This window comes from Cololabis saira, chromosome 17 (assembly GCF_033807715.1).
Source record: "Cololabis saira isolate AMF1-May2022 chromosome 17, fColSai1.1, whole genome shotgun sequence".
In the NCBI taxonomy this organism is placed as follows: domain Eukaryota; kingdom Metazoa; phylum Chordata; class Actinopteri; order Beloniformes; family Belonidae; genus Cololabis; species Cololabis saira.
In genome coordinates this window covers 214,109-228,573 of record NC_084603.1, presented here as the reverse complement: position 1 = coordinate 228,573, position 14,465 = coordinate 214,109, and the positions used below count along the sequence as shown (strand labels likewise).

Below are 14,465 nucleotides of genomic sequence, written 5' to 3'. Positions count from 1 at the left end.
TGTAAAAAGCTTTATGGATCTTAAAATCCGAGTTGCACCTTCATCAGATTATAGTGACAATTCATGGGACAAACTGAGTCAAAACAATGTTTTATTATAACTATACAAGCTAAAGTTACAACATATTTGTATATGTTTTTCATATTATTTACATCATATGAAATTAACATTAAATTTAGTATGAGGTTGCTTTAATTATGTGGCAAATGATAATAAACACAAGAAAGATGGAACTAAAACCAAGGACAGGCACAGTGATCAGTCAGTATAGATATAAATCCATAAATAAATTGTGTTATATAAAAAATAAATGATAAAATGAAATAAAACGTGAAATAAAACCTGAGCTCAGTGCAGGAACTCCCAGGGTTGGTAGAGAGTGGCAACGCCCAGGACTGTTACTTAGGGAGGAGCACTGGGGGATATGATGGGGAAATGATCGGGGATAAAAAATATAAAAAAATAAATAAAAAATCGATATTCAAATTTTGAATATCGATATTGAATCAGCTGGAAAAGTATCGCGATATATTGTCATATCGATATTTTTGCCCACCCCTAATCTCATCAAGTGCAATTTTTGTTCAACAGGTGTATTAAAAAGGTTATTAAACTGTCTTTAATAATCATTAAAAAGGTTATTAAACTGTCTTTAAGAATCATTTCAGTAATTTTTCATGTGAGAATGCAAATAGTTTACAATTTCAGAAATCACTTTTGGACGAACGCTGATAGATTTAACTTTTCTAAGTTCAAGAATCACCTGAGAAAGTAATAGTTTTAATCCTCAGTAGAAATATGTAATAGTTTTAATAACATGTAATAGATTTAATCCTCAGACATGTAATAGTTTTAGAGTAATAGTTTTAATCCTCAGTAGAAATATGTAATAGTTTTAATCCTCAGTAGAAATATGTAATAGTTTTAATTCTCAGTAGAAATATGTAATAGTTTTAATTCTCAGTAGAAATATGTAATAGTTTTAATTAGGGGTGGGCGATATGACCTAAAATTAATATCACGGTATTTTTCATCTTTTGAACGGTGACGGTATAATATCACGGTATTTTTTGGTACGTTTTGGGAGGAGTAGCCTGTCCTGTCCCTTTATGTGAATAAGGTTAATATTTTTATAATATAATAAGTAAATGGTAGTATCCTTATCAAAAAGAGACATGGGAGAGTATTATGCATTCTCAACATATTTATTTGGCAAAAAACCTAAAGATCATATATATATATATATATATATATATATATATATATATATATATATATATATATATATATATGTATAATATTTATTTTTATTATATTATATTTTGTAAACCTGTCTTAAAATCTAATACTGGACCTCGGTTGGGCTGGTTGGACAGCGGGTGTTGGAAAATTTCCCTTAATTTTAAATCCAAAACTTGACAGGTTTATGCCATGAGTATTCATATACAGTAATCCCTTGTTTTTCGAGAGGGTTACGTTCCAAAAAGAACCCGTGATAAGTGATATTCACATATTAGCAACCCTTTTTTTTTTAATAATTATTATACAAAGCTTCAAATTGCGGAGATCCGCACGGCCTCGCACGTATTTCACTGCTCTTCTGAGCCGCTCCATCCCGACTCGCGCTGCAGCGTCTTTTTCTTCTAAAGCCCGCGGTACAGGTGTGTTTTTTCGAGAGAAGAACATGGTTATGGGTATTTTTTTGTCAATCTTTTTTTCTTCTGGGCAAAAAGATTCTTTTAAACCGACATTCATTAATTTTTTCTCCATCTTGAAGTGGGTGACTGGTATTCCAGCAGGTTGAAACACCGCTCTGCGCTCCGCTGCCGTCAAAGACCCGCCCCGCTCCACTTCTGATTGGCTAGTGTTAGTTTGGTTGAGCCAGAGCTGCTTTCCTCTCATTCCATTGGTAGACGAACACGGTTGACTCAAACCTTTTTTTTCTCTCAAACCTTTTTTTTTTTTTTTTTTAAAGCAGTCAAACTCTCACGCCGAGAAAAAAAAACTCCGTACGCCGGAGATTCGGCACGGTGCCGGAATACTTTAAGCCCTGTCATTTCTTACTACTCTTGTCGTAAGGTGTAGCAGCATAAACGATGCCTGCAGTGAAAGCTGTGTAGTCTTGGGACCGCTGTCTTGGGGGCAGCGGTCCCAGCAGCAGCTGCTGGTCGCACTTGCGCTCGTTTTGGCCCGGGTTGCCTCTTCATATTCACGGGCGTGCGTGTTTTTTAAGTGATGAAACAGGTTGCTTGTGTTTCCACCTCTTGCTGTCACAACACGGCAGCAAACCTTGCATATCACCGACGTTTTTAATGCCTTATTTAGGCTTATTATTTTATAATTGATTTATTACGGTATTGACGGTATTGCAAAATCCATGTCGTGGCGCAGTTTCACACCGGTGATGACTATGACACCGGTGTACCGCCCACCCCTAGTTTTAATCCTCAGTAGACGTGTAATAGTTTTAATTCTCACATGTAATAGTTTTAATCCTCAGTAGAAATATGTAATAGTTTTAATCCTCAGTAGAAATATGTAATAGTTTTAATCCTCAGACATGTAATAGTTTTAATCCTCAGTAGACGTGTAATAGTTTTAGAGTAATAGTTTTAATCCTCAGACATGTAATAGTTTTAATAACATGTAATAGTTTAAATCTTCAGTAGACTTGTAATAGTTTTAGAGTAATAGTTTTAATCCTCAGACATGTAATAGTTTTAATAGTTTTAATCCTCAGACATGTTGGCGCGGCGCCTCATCATCTCTGCATTGTGAAACTATTCTCTGGACTAAAACGTTTTTTTAAAAGCACAATGTTGTTAAAATAACGTCAAACAGATTCTCAAACAGAAAGTTCTGCTCCTAAAATATCAGTGAACAGAACTGATCACCTTCATTGATGGATTCAGCAGAAGAGAGAGCGACCTGAAGGTGGAACACAGATCTGAACAGAAATGCACTAAAGAATCCGTTGATAGTTTGGTCTGCAGCCAGACTTAGAAACATCCCAAACACAGACGTGTCTCTGCGTGTCCGGCGGCCTAACTGTTTCTCTGGAAGCAGAGACTGTTCGTGCAGAACGTGAAGTGTAAAAATGTGGGTTTATCATGTTTTTACAGGTTTGGTTCTGGTTTTTAGTCACGAGTTTCTGAGTGGGACTTACATTAAGTTATTTTCTAAGCTACATCCTCCAGTCGCTCTGATTCCAGGTTGATCAGCTGCAACTTTACAACAATAACTAGCAATTAAAGCTGCTGCAGCATGAACGGATGAACGGATGAACGGGCCTCCACCCTGGTGCAGGTTCAGGCTGCAGCATGAACGGATGAACGGATGAACGGGCCTCCACCCTGGTGCAGGTTCAGGCTGCAGCATGAACGGATGAACGGATGAACGGGCCTCCACCCTGGTGCAGGTTCAGGCTGCAGCATGAACGGATGAACGGATGAACGGGCCTCCACCCTGGTGCAGGCTGCAGCATGAACGGATGAACGGATGAACGGGCCTCCACCCTGGTGCAGGCTGCAGCATGAACGGATGAACGGATGAACGGGCCTCCACCCTGGTGCAGGTTCAGGCTGCAGCATGAACGGATGAACGGATGAACGGGCCTCCACCCTGGTGCAGGTTCAGGCTGCAGCATGAACGGATGAACGGGCCTCCACCCTGGTGCAGGTTCAGGCTGCAGCATGAACGGATGAACGGATGAACGGGCCTCCACCCTGGTGCAGGTTCAGGCTGCAGCATGAACGGATGAACGGATGAACGGATGAACGGGCCTCCACCCTGGTGCAGGTTCAGGCTGCAGCATGAACGGATGAACGGATGAACGGATGAACGGGCCCTCGCACTCAAGGCCACCGCCCCCATAAGCATATCAGAAACGACACCACCCACGACTTCCTATGTCAAACCATTCAAAAGTTATAGCAGAAAAAAATATTCTAGGGGGCGCTGTTGAGCCGTTAGGCCACGCCCATTAATACAAACCATGAAATATCAAATGTATCACCAGGGCTGGCTTGCATCTAAAATTGCATCGCCACGGTAACACTTTTGAAAGAGAAAAGTAATGCGTGTAGTCGCAGGATGTAGACGCACATTTTGATGTATAACACATCTGGGTTCACGATACGGTTCGGACTGAATTAACTGCCGAAGAAATGGCATAAATTGCGCCAAAATGACACGATTAATTCAAAATGTTCAAAATGGCCGACTTCCTGTTGGGTTTCGGGCATGACGCCAAGAGACTTTTCTTTAAGTTGTGACATGATACAGGTGTGTACCGATTTTCGTGCATGTACGTCAAACCGTATTGTGGGGCTTGAGGAACAAAGTTTTCTAGGTGGCGCTGTTGAGCCGTTAGGCCACGCCCATTAATGCAAACCATGAAATATCACATTTTTCATTTTGGTGACTTTTGGGGCTCGTTTAGGGGGAAAAAGGCCCTCCTTTCGTCAGAAAAATAATAATAATAATTCCTACAGATACAATAGGGCCTTCGCACTGTAAGTGCTCGGGCCCTAATTAAAGCTGCAAGCAGCGATGAACGGATGAACGGGCCTCCACCCTGGTGCACGTCCTACCTGCTCGTGTTGCCATGGTTACTGTAACTGGTTCTGGTTCTGGTTCTGCAGGCCCTGCAGCCTCACGTCCGGGTCTGGGACAGCGTGTTGCCATGGTTACTGTAACTGGTTCTGGTTCTGGTTCTGCAGGCCCTGCAGCCTCACGTCCGGGTCTGGGACAGCGTGTTGCCATGGTTACTGTAACTGGTTCTGGTTCTGGTTCTGCAGGCCCTGCAGCCTCACGTCCGGGTCTGGGACAGCGTCAGCCTCGCCACGCTGCAGGTCATCGGACTCGGAACCTTCGAGAGAGGAGTCGGCTCGCTGGCGTTCTCCAAGGCGGTAGGTTGGGCCCGGTGCATTCTGGGAAATTAACCCTAGGGTGCTAATACCCCCCTACCCTAACCCTAACCCTGCTGCATTCTGGGAAATTAACCCTAGGGTGCTAATACCCCCCTACCCTAACCCTAACCCTGCTGCATTCTGGGAAATTAACCCTAGGGTGCTAATACCCCCCTACCCTAACCCTAACCCCGCTGCATTCTGGGAAATTAACCCTAGGGTGCTAATACCCCCCTACCCTAACCCCGCTGCATTCTGGGAAATTAACCCTAGGGTGCTAATACCCCCCTACCCTAACCCCGCTGCATTCTGGGAAATTAACCCTAGGGTGCTAATACCCCCCTATGCTAACCCTAACCCCCGCTGCATTCTCAGGTGCATTAGCATGTCCTGATCAATAGCATGTCCTGATCACTAGCATGTCCTGATCAATAGTCCTGATCATTAGCATGTCCTGATCACTAGCATGTCCTGATCAATAGTCCTGATCACTAGCATGTCCTGATCAATAGTCCTGATCACTAGCAAGTCCTGATCAATAGTCCTGATCAAAAGCATGTCCTGATCAATAGTCCTGATCAATAGTCCTGATCACTAGCATGTCCTGATCAATAGTCCTGATCACTAGCATGTCCTGATCAATAGCATGTCCTGATCATTAGCATGTCCTGATCATTAGCATGTCCTGATCAATAGCATGTCCTGATCATTAGCATGTCCTGATCATTAGCATGTCCTGATCATTAGCATGTCCTGATCATTAGCATGTCCTGATCATTAGCATGTCCTGATCAATAGCATGTCCTGATCAATAGCATGTCCTGATCATTAGCATGTCCTGATCATTAGCATGTCCTGATCAATAGTCCTGATCAATAGCATGTCCTGATCAATAGCATGTCCTGATCAATAGTCCTGATCAATAGCATGTCCTGATCAATAGCATGTCCTGATCACTAGCATGTCCTGATCATTAGCATGTCCTGATCAATAGCATGTCCTGATCACTAGCATGTCCTGATCAATAGCATGTCCTGATCAATAGTCCTGATCAATAGCATGTCCTGATCAATAGTCCTGATCAATAGCATGTCCTGATCAATAGCATGTCCTGATCATTAGCATGTCCTGATCAATAGTCCTGATCAATAGCATGTCCTGATCACTAGCATGTCCTGATCAATAGCATGTCCTGATCAATAGTCCTGATCAATAGCATGTCCTGATCATTAGCATGTCCTGATCAATAGTCCTGATCAATAGTCCTGATCAATAGTCCTGATCAATAGCATGTCCTGATCAATAGCATGTCCTGATCACTAGCATGTCCTGATCAATAGCATGTCCTGATCACTAGCATGTCCTGATCAATAGCATGTCCTGATCAATAGTCCTGATCACACACACACTCTCTTTAGCTATAATGATACATGAATGCATTTATTAGCCAGCAGTGAACAGAGAAAACTCACACACAACTGCTCTTTTTGCTCGGATAAATGTGTCAAGTTTTCCCCCACAAATGGCAGAGCAACAGACACTTACACAGGGCTAGGGTTTATAATACTCTTACCTCCACACAGAGGACTGGAGAGCTGAACAGTCCTGGCAGAGTGGCCAAAAACCCGCTGGGCGTCGTGCACTAGACCCTCAGCAGACTCTGACCCGAACTTCAGGCTGTCCCGTCTTTATAACTGATCAATAGCATTGATCTCTGATTGATCTCCTGCAGGACTCGGGGCAGCACCTGGGTGTTATTGACGTGTCCTGATCAGTATTATTGATCTCCTGCAGGACTCGGGGCAGCACCTGGGCGTTATTGACGACTGTAACGACCACATGCTGACGGTGTGGGACTGGCAGAAGAAGCTGAAGATCGCAGAGATCAAGGTGAAACTATTATGACTATTATAAATACAGATAAAATGTTCCTACGTCCTGCAGAACCAGGTTATTGATCCTTCCTGTCACTTCTGGATTATGGTGATGGTTAGGGGTGGGCAAAAATATTGATACGGCAATATATCGCGATACATAGTCTCCCGATACGATATCGATATTCAATGTATGTATCGCAATATATTGCCGGATCAATATTTTTGCCCACCCCTAGCTGCACTTTATTTTGTGATTTCAGTGTGGGTGAGACACTGCATTTTATTTTGAGTATTTTGTATCTAAGAATAATGCACAATGCACTTTTCATTGTGTGTTTTTTCATGCAAATATGTTGCATAATTAAAATGGAAAGTTTGAATTACATTGTTTTGACTCAGTCTGTCCAATGAATTATCACTATCATCTGATACATTTATACAACTTGGATTTTAAGATGTGTAATGCATTTTTACATTTTTCGGTGAACTATGTAGAATATCGCAATATATAAGGATATATCGCATAATCGGAATATCGCAATGTGTATCGTATCGTGGCTCAAGTATCGTGATGCGTATCGTATCGTGAGGTTCTTCCCAATACCCACCCCTAGTGATGGTGATGAATTTGGAAAAACTGCATTAGCGACGGCTCACAGTTGGAACATTTTACAAATGCATTGAAGTTGGAAACGTTTGTGCAGCTCGGTCAATGCTGACCATTTTACTCATGTTTGTTTTTAATGTTTCTCTTTTATCTTTATTGTATTATTCTTTTAATATGGTTGTTTCCGTTCGGCATCGTTAACGAGGGCTGGGTTCTGGTTCTGTTGTGGTTCTAGTCGACCAACGAGGTGGTTCTGGCCGTGGAGTTCCACCCCACCGACCCCAACACCATCGTCACCTGTGGGAAATCCCACATCTTCTTCTGGACCTGGACCGGGAACTCTCTGGCCCGGAAACAGGGAATCTTCGGGGTGAGTTAATCCGGTCCTGGTTCTGCCGGTCCTGTTCTGGTCTGGTCCCGGTCCGGTCCGGTCCTGCTCTAACCCGGTTCCGTTCTGTCTCCAGAAATACGAGAAGCCCAAGTTCGTCCAGTGTCTTTCCTTCCTGAGTTCTGGAGAGATTCTGACCGGAGACTCGGGGGGAGTTCTGCTGATCTGGACCAGGAGTTCTGCAGAGAACCCGGGGAAGGGGGCCCGAGGTGAGTCTGGACCAGAACCAGACCAGAACCAGACCTGAACCAGAACCAGAACCAGACCGGTTTCAGCTGGTTCTGCTCCTCGGTGGTTGATAATCCTTCACATTCTTCATCGTGGTGGAGACGGATCCTGACAAGAATCCTGACACGTCTCAACAACTCGGTCTCAGCGTCGGGAAAGTCCCGGCAGCAGAACCTGAACCAAACAGAACAAAAGCAGGAAGTGGTTTATGGCTCGGGTTCAGTACTGATTTTAATGGTTTTAATGGTTCTAATGGTTTTACTGGTTTTAATGGTTTCACTGGTTTTAATGGTTTTACTGGTTTTACTGGTTTTAATGGTTTCACTGGTTTTAATGGTTTTACTGGTTTTACTGGTTTTACTGGTTTTAATGGTTTTACTGGTTTTACTGGTTTTACTGGTTTTACTGGTTTTAATGGTTTTAATGGTTTTACTGGTTTTAATGGTTTTAATGGTTTTAATGGTTTTAATGGTTTTACTGGTTTTAATGGTTTTACTGGTTTTAATGGTTTTACTGGTTTTACTGGTTTTACTGGTTTTAATGGTTTTAATGGTTTTAATGGTTTTAATGGTTTTAATGGTTTTACTGGTTTTACTGGTTTTAATGGTTTTAATGGTTTTACTGGTTTTACCGTCATGTTGTCAGACAGGTTTTCAGTGGGAACTGAACCAGCAACCACATGCAGAGTAAAGCTGGAAACCTTTAAAGGTTAGGGTTAGAGGTTATGGTTAGTTGTTATGGTTAGAGGTTAGGGTTAGGGTTATGTTAGTGTTAGAGGGTTAGGGAAGGGTTAGGGAAGAAGAGGGTTAGGTTTAGGGTTAGGGAAGAAGAGGGTTAGGGTTAGGATTAGTGGTTAGAATAAGGGTTAGGGTTAGGGTTAGAATAAGGGTTAGGGTTAGTGGTTAGAATAAGGGTTAGGGTTAGTGGTTAGAATAAGGGTTAGGGTTAGTGGTTAGAATAAGGGTTAGGGTTAGTGGTTAGAATAAGGGTTAGGGTTAGGGAAGAAGAGGGTTAGGGTTAGGATTAGTGGTTAGAATAAGGGTTAGGGTTAGTGGTTAGAATAAGGGTTAGGATTAGTGGTTAGAATAAGGGTTAGGGTTAGTGGTTAGAATAAGGGTTAGGATTAGTGGTTAGAATAAGGGTTAGGGTTAGTGGTTAGAATAAGGGTTAGGATTAGTGGTTAGAATAAGGGTTAGGGTTAGTGGTTAGAATAAGGGTTAGGATTAGTGGTTAGAATAAGGGTTAGGGTTAGTGGTTAGAATAAGGGTTAGGATTAGTGGTTAGAATAAGGGTTAGGGTTAGTGGTTAGAATAAGGGTTAGGGTTAGGGAAGAAGAGGGTTAGGGTTAGGATTAGTGGTTAGAATAAGGGTTAGGGTTAGGGAAGAAGAGGGTTAGGGTAAGGATTAGTGGTTAAATGTTAGAGGTTAGAGGTTAGAGGTTAGGGAAGAAGAGAGGTTTTTCCTTGGTATCTGCTGCCCCCTGCTGGTTTCTGCAGGAACTTCAGCCCAGAGCGTCTCAGAAATATATAAAGAGATTAAAGCTGCAGATTCTGCTGTTCCTGACTATAGAGGGGGGGGGGGTTACTATATATAAATGATCAGTGATCAATGATCAGGATCAGTGATCAGTATTGGAGAGAAAACTAATCAAAGACAAAGCAAGACCAGTCAGATATCTGTAGAAACTAGTTTAGTGTCTGTGGAGCGTCTTGAAGAGAGACTGGGATTGGAACCAGCAGTCGCTCAGAAACATTCTCTTCCTCCACAGAAATGGACATGGGAGTGTGTATATATATATATATATATATATATATATATATATATATATATATATATATATATATGTATATTTATGTATATGTGTGTGTGTATACCTGTACGTGTGTGTATTTATGTATATGTGTGTGTATATACCTCTACGTGTGTATATATTTATGTGTACGTGTGTATGTGTGTGTGTGTTCCAGCGTTCCAGATCAGCCGGCAGGTCAAGGCCCACGAGGGGAGTGTGTTCTGTGTGTGTGTGTGTGTATACCTGTACATGTGTGTGTGTGTATATACCTGTACGTGTGTGTGTATTTATGTACACCTGTACTCTGCTCCAGCGTTCCAGATCAGCCGGCAGGTCAAGGCCCACGAGGGGAGTGTGTTCTGTGTGTGTGAGATGAGGAGTGGGATTCTGCTGACCGGAGGAGGAAAAGACCGGAAGATCATCCTGTGGGATCACCAGCTGCACGCGGACCGGGACATCGAGGTAACCACGGCAACCATGGCAACCGCCTCCTTCCATCTCCCTAACCATAACCCTGACCCCTGACCCGGGACATCGAGGTAACCACGGCAACCACGGCAACCGCCTCCTTCCATCTCCCTGACCTGACCCTGACCTCTGACCCGGGACATCGAGGTAACCACGGCAACCACAGTAACCGCCTCCTTCCATCTCCCTGACCTGACCCTGACCTCTGACCCGGGACATCGAGGTAACCACGGCAACCACAGTAACCGCCTCCTTCCATCTCCCTGACCTGACCCTGACCTCTGACCCGGGACATCGAGGTAACCACGGCAACCACATCCCTGACCCGGACCTAACCCTAACCCGGGACATGGCGGTGTTGTGCAACAGGTTCTGCTGTTCAGTTATCAAAAGTTATTAATTATTGTCCTTTAACCATTATTTCATTTCATTTCATTTCATTTTTATTTATTCTGGTCATGGAAATATGCAAAGAAAAGAAACAAGCAAGTAAAATAACAACACAATCAAAAACATATTCCAGAACCAGAAAGGAGCAGGAAGAAGAAAATCTTATTCTACCTGCAACTCCCTCAAAACTAAACTGAACAATAATAACAGATTTCTGCACAATTACTTAATTAATATCACAAGAAAAGAAAAACAGGAAAATAAATTGTCTCCATACGCATATATTATATATTTAGACTATTTCATACATTCATTGCTATTTTTTGGAGGTAACCACGACCTGGACTAGCCCCGCCCCCCCCGAGCATTGTGTCTAAACATGCTGACTCTGGTTGCAGGTTCCGGACCAGTACGGGACCATCAGTCTAAACGGTTGTGGTTCTGGTTGCAGGTTCCGGACCAGTACGGGACCATCAGTCTAAACGGTTCTGGTTCTGGTTGCAGGTTCCGGACCAGTACGGGACCATCAGTCTAAACGGTTCTGGTTCTGGTTGCAGGTTCCGGACCAGTACGGGACCATCAGGGCCGTGTCCGAGGGGAAGGGGGACGAGTTCCTGGTGGGGACGTCCAGGAACTTCATCCTCAGAGGAACCTTCAACGACGGCTTCCTGGTGGAGGTGCAGGTGAGGACGACGTCATGATGACATCATGCACAGTACTTCCAAGTGATCGCCGTCTGGCGCTCGAAACCCGGAGACTGTTGGGGGGGGGGGGGGGGGGTGATAAGACGGAGGCCGATGAGCCGAGGAAGGCGTTGAGTTGAGGGAATTGTGTGTGTTTATCGGTATATCAAGTGTGTGTGTAGCAATAAGTCCGTGAACTTCTCTCAGAGCTGCTCCTCAGCCAAATGTCCTTGATGTTATCAGACGGCTCGGTCAGTTCTGAAACAGGTCCACAGATGTTCCTGAGAGGGGAGGGTTAGTGGGGGCAGAGTCACCTTTTTACATTCCACCAGGAAGATTGTGACCAGAGCGATCGGCCAAAACCGCCCTGTCAAGGCCAGATTATAGAATCAACAATTATATTGAAAACAGACAGACTCAGTAATTTTCCGTCTGCCTTCAGTCTCTGGTTCATCAATGGCGACTCCAATCAGACCAATTTGTGATCAATTCCCGCCAAGCCGAGCTTCCAACTTCTCCAAGGTCTTATCCATCTTACCAATGAGCTCAAAGACGCCGCTAACCTGCGATTCTGTTCAAGAATCACATCCAGCTTACGGCTTTGCTCCCCCAGCGTTAAAGTCTGAGTGTTGATCACCTTGCTTGATCCTTCAGCCACGTCCGGCAGCTCTGAAAGAGCCAGAACAGCTGTCGACGACTTACGCGTTTGTCGGTAGACCAGAAATTCCCCCCACTCCAATCAGCAGAAATCCTGCTATCATAAATCCAATTATGAAGCATCTTCAACGTCCTCGACAGACAGAATCACCAAACACAACGGTTTCCAATGTTTCCAGGAATCCATTGTGTATCCAGCTAAAAATGTCCCATCGGGGCAGGAGGGCTCCCTTACCCCCTGACTTCTGGTTGTGCTGAGAGACCAGTTAATCAATTCCATGATTGTAGAGTTTGGGAAAAGAGTGAGAAGGAGAGACTCTGAAGACGAGACAAAGAAGCAGTAGCAGGGCAGATAGATAAGGGAGAGGAGTGGAAAAAAAGCGTCCGCCTTCGTCGAGAGCCGGAAGAAGATTCATGATGACATCATGATGACATGATGACAGGATTAATGTCTCTCCTGTGATGCCTTCAGGGACACTAGTACTAACGTCTCTCTCCTGTGATGCCTTCAGGGACACTAGTACTAACGTCTCTCTCCTGTGATGCCTTCAGGGACACTAGTACTAACGTCTCTCTCCTGTGATGCCTTCAGGGACACTAGTACTAACGTCTCTCTCCTGTGATGCCTTCAGGGACACTAGTACTAACGTCTCTCTCCTGTGATGCCTTCAGGGACACTAGTACTAACGTCTCTCTCCTGTGATGCCTTCAGGGACACTAGTACTAACGTCTCTCTCCTGTGATGCCTTCAGGGACACTAGTACTAACGTCTCTTCTCTGTGATGCCTTCAGGGACACACGGACGAGCTGTGGGGCCTGGCCTGCCACCCGTCCAGGCAGATGTTCCTGACCTGCGCCCAGGACCGGCTGGTCTGTCTGTGGGACTCGTCCAATCACAGCCTGCAGTGGAGCCGGGCCCTGGAGGTGGGGGGGGTTACCGGGGGGTTGGGGGGGTAGTAGGTGTACAGGTAACAGGTAACGGGTCAGACTGACGTGTCTCTCTCTGTCCAGGAACACGGACACTGTGCAGACTTCCATCCCAGCGGAGCCGTGGTCGCCATAGGAACCCACTCTGGAAGGTTGGTGGACCAGGAGATGATGGGGGGGGGGGGGGCCAGGGGGGTCTGGGGAACTCACTCTGGAAGGTTGGTGGACCGGGAGATGATGGGGGGTCGGGGGGGGGTCAGGGAGGCTCTAACTGGTTCTAACCGGTTCTAACCGGTCCTATCTCTCTGTTCCGGGTGGTTCCAGTTGTTCCTAACCGGTTCTAACCGGTTCTCTCTGTTCCAGGTGGTTTGTTCTGGACGCCGAGACCACGGACCTGGTTGGGATTCACACCGACGGCAACGAGCAGCTGTCCGTCATGCGCTTCTCCGTCGGTGGGTGGAGCTAACGTTCATGAGCTAACGTTCATGAGCTAACGTTCATGAGCTAACGTTCATGAGCTAACCTTCACAACCATGTCAGCCGCTTCCCAGCATGCACCTGGGCTGCTAGCAGATTCCCAGCATGCATCTGGGCTAGCACATTCCCAGCATGCACCTGGGCGAGCAGTTACCCAGCATGCACCTCTCTCTGCAGATGGCAGCCTGCTGGCCGTTGGATCCCACGACAACTTCATTTACCTCTACAACGTCTCGGAGCGCGGACGCAAGTACAGCCGCAGCGGCAAGTGCACTGTGAGTATCTCCTCTTCCTGAAGCTAACGAGGCTAACTGAAGCTAACGAGGCTAACTGAAGCTAACGAGGTCCAGTACAGAACCAGGGGCCGGATTCACAAAACATTCTTAAGAAAAAAAATCTTCTTAAGTGTCATGTTTTACTTAAGTTCAGTCCTAAGAAGAAAAAAGAGAAGTCATATTCTCCAAAAACGTTCTTAAGTATTTTCTCAACTTTCTTCTTAAGAAAGAACTTAAGAATAAATGGTATTCCTGAAATAAAAGTTCTCAAATTTGTTCTTGACTTTTTTCTTAACTTTAAGAACCTTGACCTGTCTGAAAATTTCTTCTGTGAAAAGGTAACACTCTAATTTCACCTTTCAACTCATTTTAGACAAGTTTAGACTAGTAGGTCATAGTTTGAGGATATACTTTGTAATTAATTACACAAAGAGCCTGTTAACTGTTTGTTAGCATGTTAGTTAGCGTGGTAGTTAATTATTATTTATTAATCTCATCCACCAGAACCTTGAAAAGTTCCTGCGTCTCTTTTTCTCCTTCTCCATGTTTAGTGAGTGACTGACAGTTAAAACCAAACTACCTGTATATGTAATATATTTATATATAAATGTTGTTTGTTGGCGCGTGCAATGACGTATTTTAAGAAGTTCTTAAATAGGAAAAATAAGAAATTCTTAAGAAATGACAGTTCTTAAGACGGTTCTTAAGAAAATATTGAGGAATTGCACTTAAGAACTTTCTAATGAACTTCTTAATTTTAGATCTTAAGACATTTCTTAAGATCGT

At 44.2% G+C, this 14,465-nt stretch overlaps 1 protein-coding gene across 3 annotated transcripts in view; it reads left to right on the top strand.

Moving 5' to 3' along the window:
- The window catches only part of LOC133463248 (echinoderm microtubule-associated protein-like 4), a 47,589-nt gene that overhangs the window by 19,337 nt on the left and 13,787 nt on the right, over positions 1 to 14,465 (top strand). For all 3 annotated transcript variants that reach the window (XM_061744680.1, XM_061744679.1, XM_061744678.1), the window contains 10 exons: positions 4,800 to 4,910; positions 6,705 to 6,800; positions 7,630 to 7,764; positions 7,859 to 7,991; positions 10,116 to 10,264; positions 11,218 to 11,343; positions 12,793 to 12,924; positions 13,012 to 13,079; positions 13,291 to 13,379; positions 13,582 to 13,679. In XM_061744680.1, coding sequence (XP_061600664.1) covers positions 4,800 to 4,910; positions 6,705 to 6,800; positions 7,630 to 7,764; positions 7,859 to 7,991; positions 10,116 to 10,264; positions 11,218 to 11,343; positions 12,793 to 12,924; positions 13,012 to 13,079; positions 13,291 to 13,379; positions 13,582 to 13,679 — 1,137 coding nt within the window. The remainder of the gene's footprint in view (positions 1 to 4,799; positions 4,911 to 6,704; positions 6,801 to 7,629; positions 7,765 to 7,858; positions 7,992 to 10,115; positions 10,265 to 11,217; positions 11,344 to 12,792; positions 12,925 to 13,011; positions 13,080 to 13,290; positions 13,380 to 13,581; positions 13,680 to 14,465) is intronic.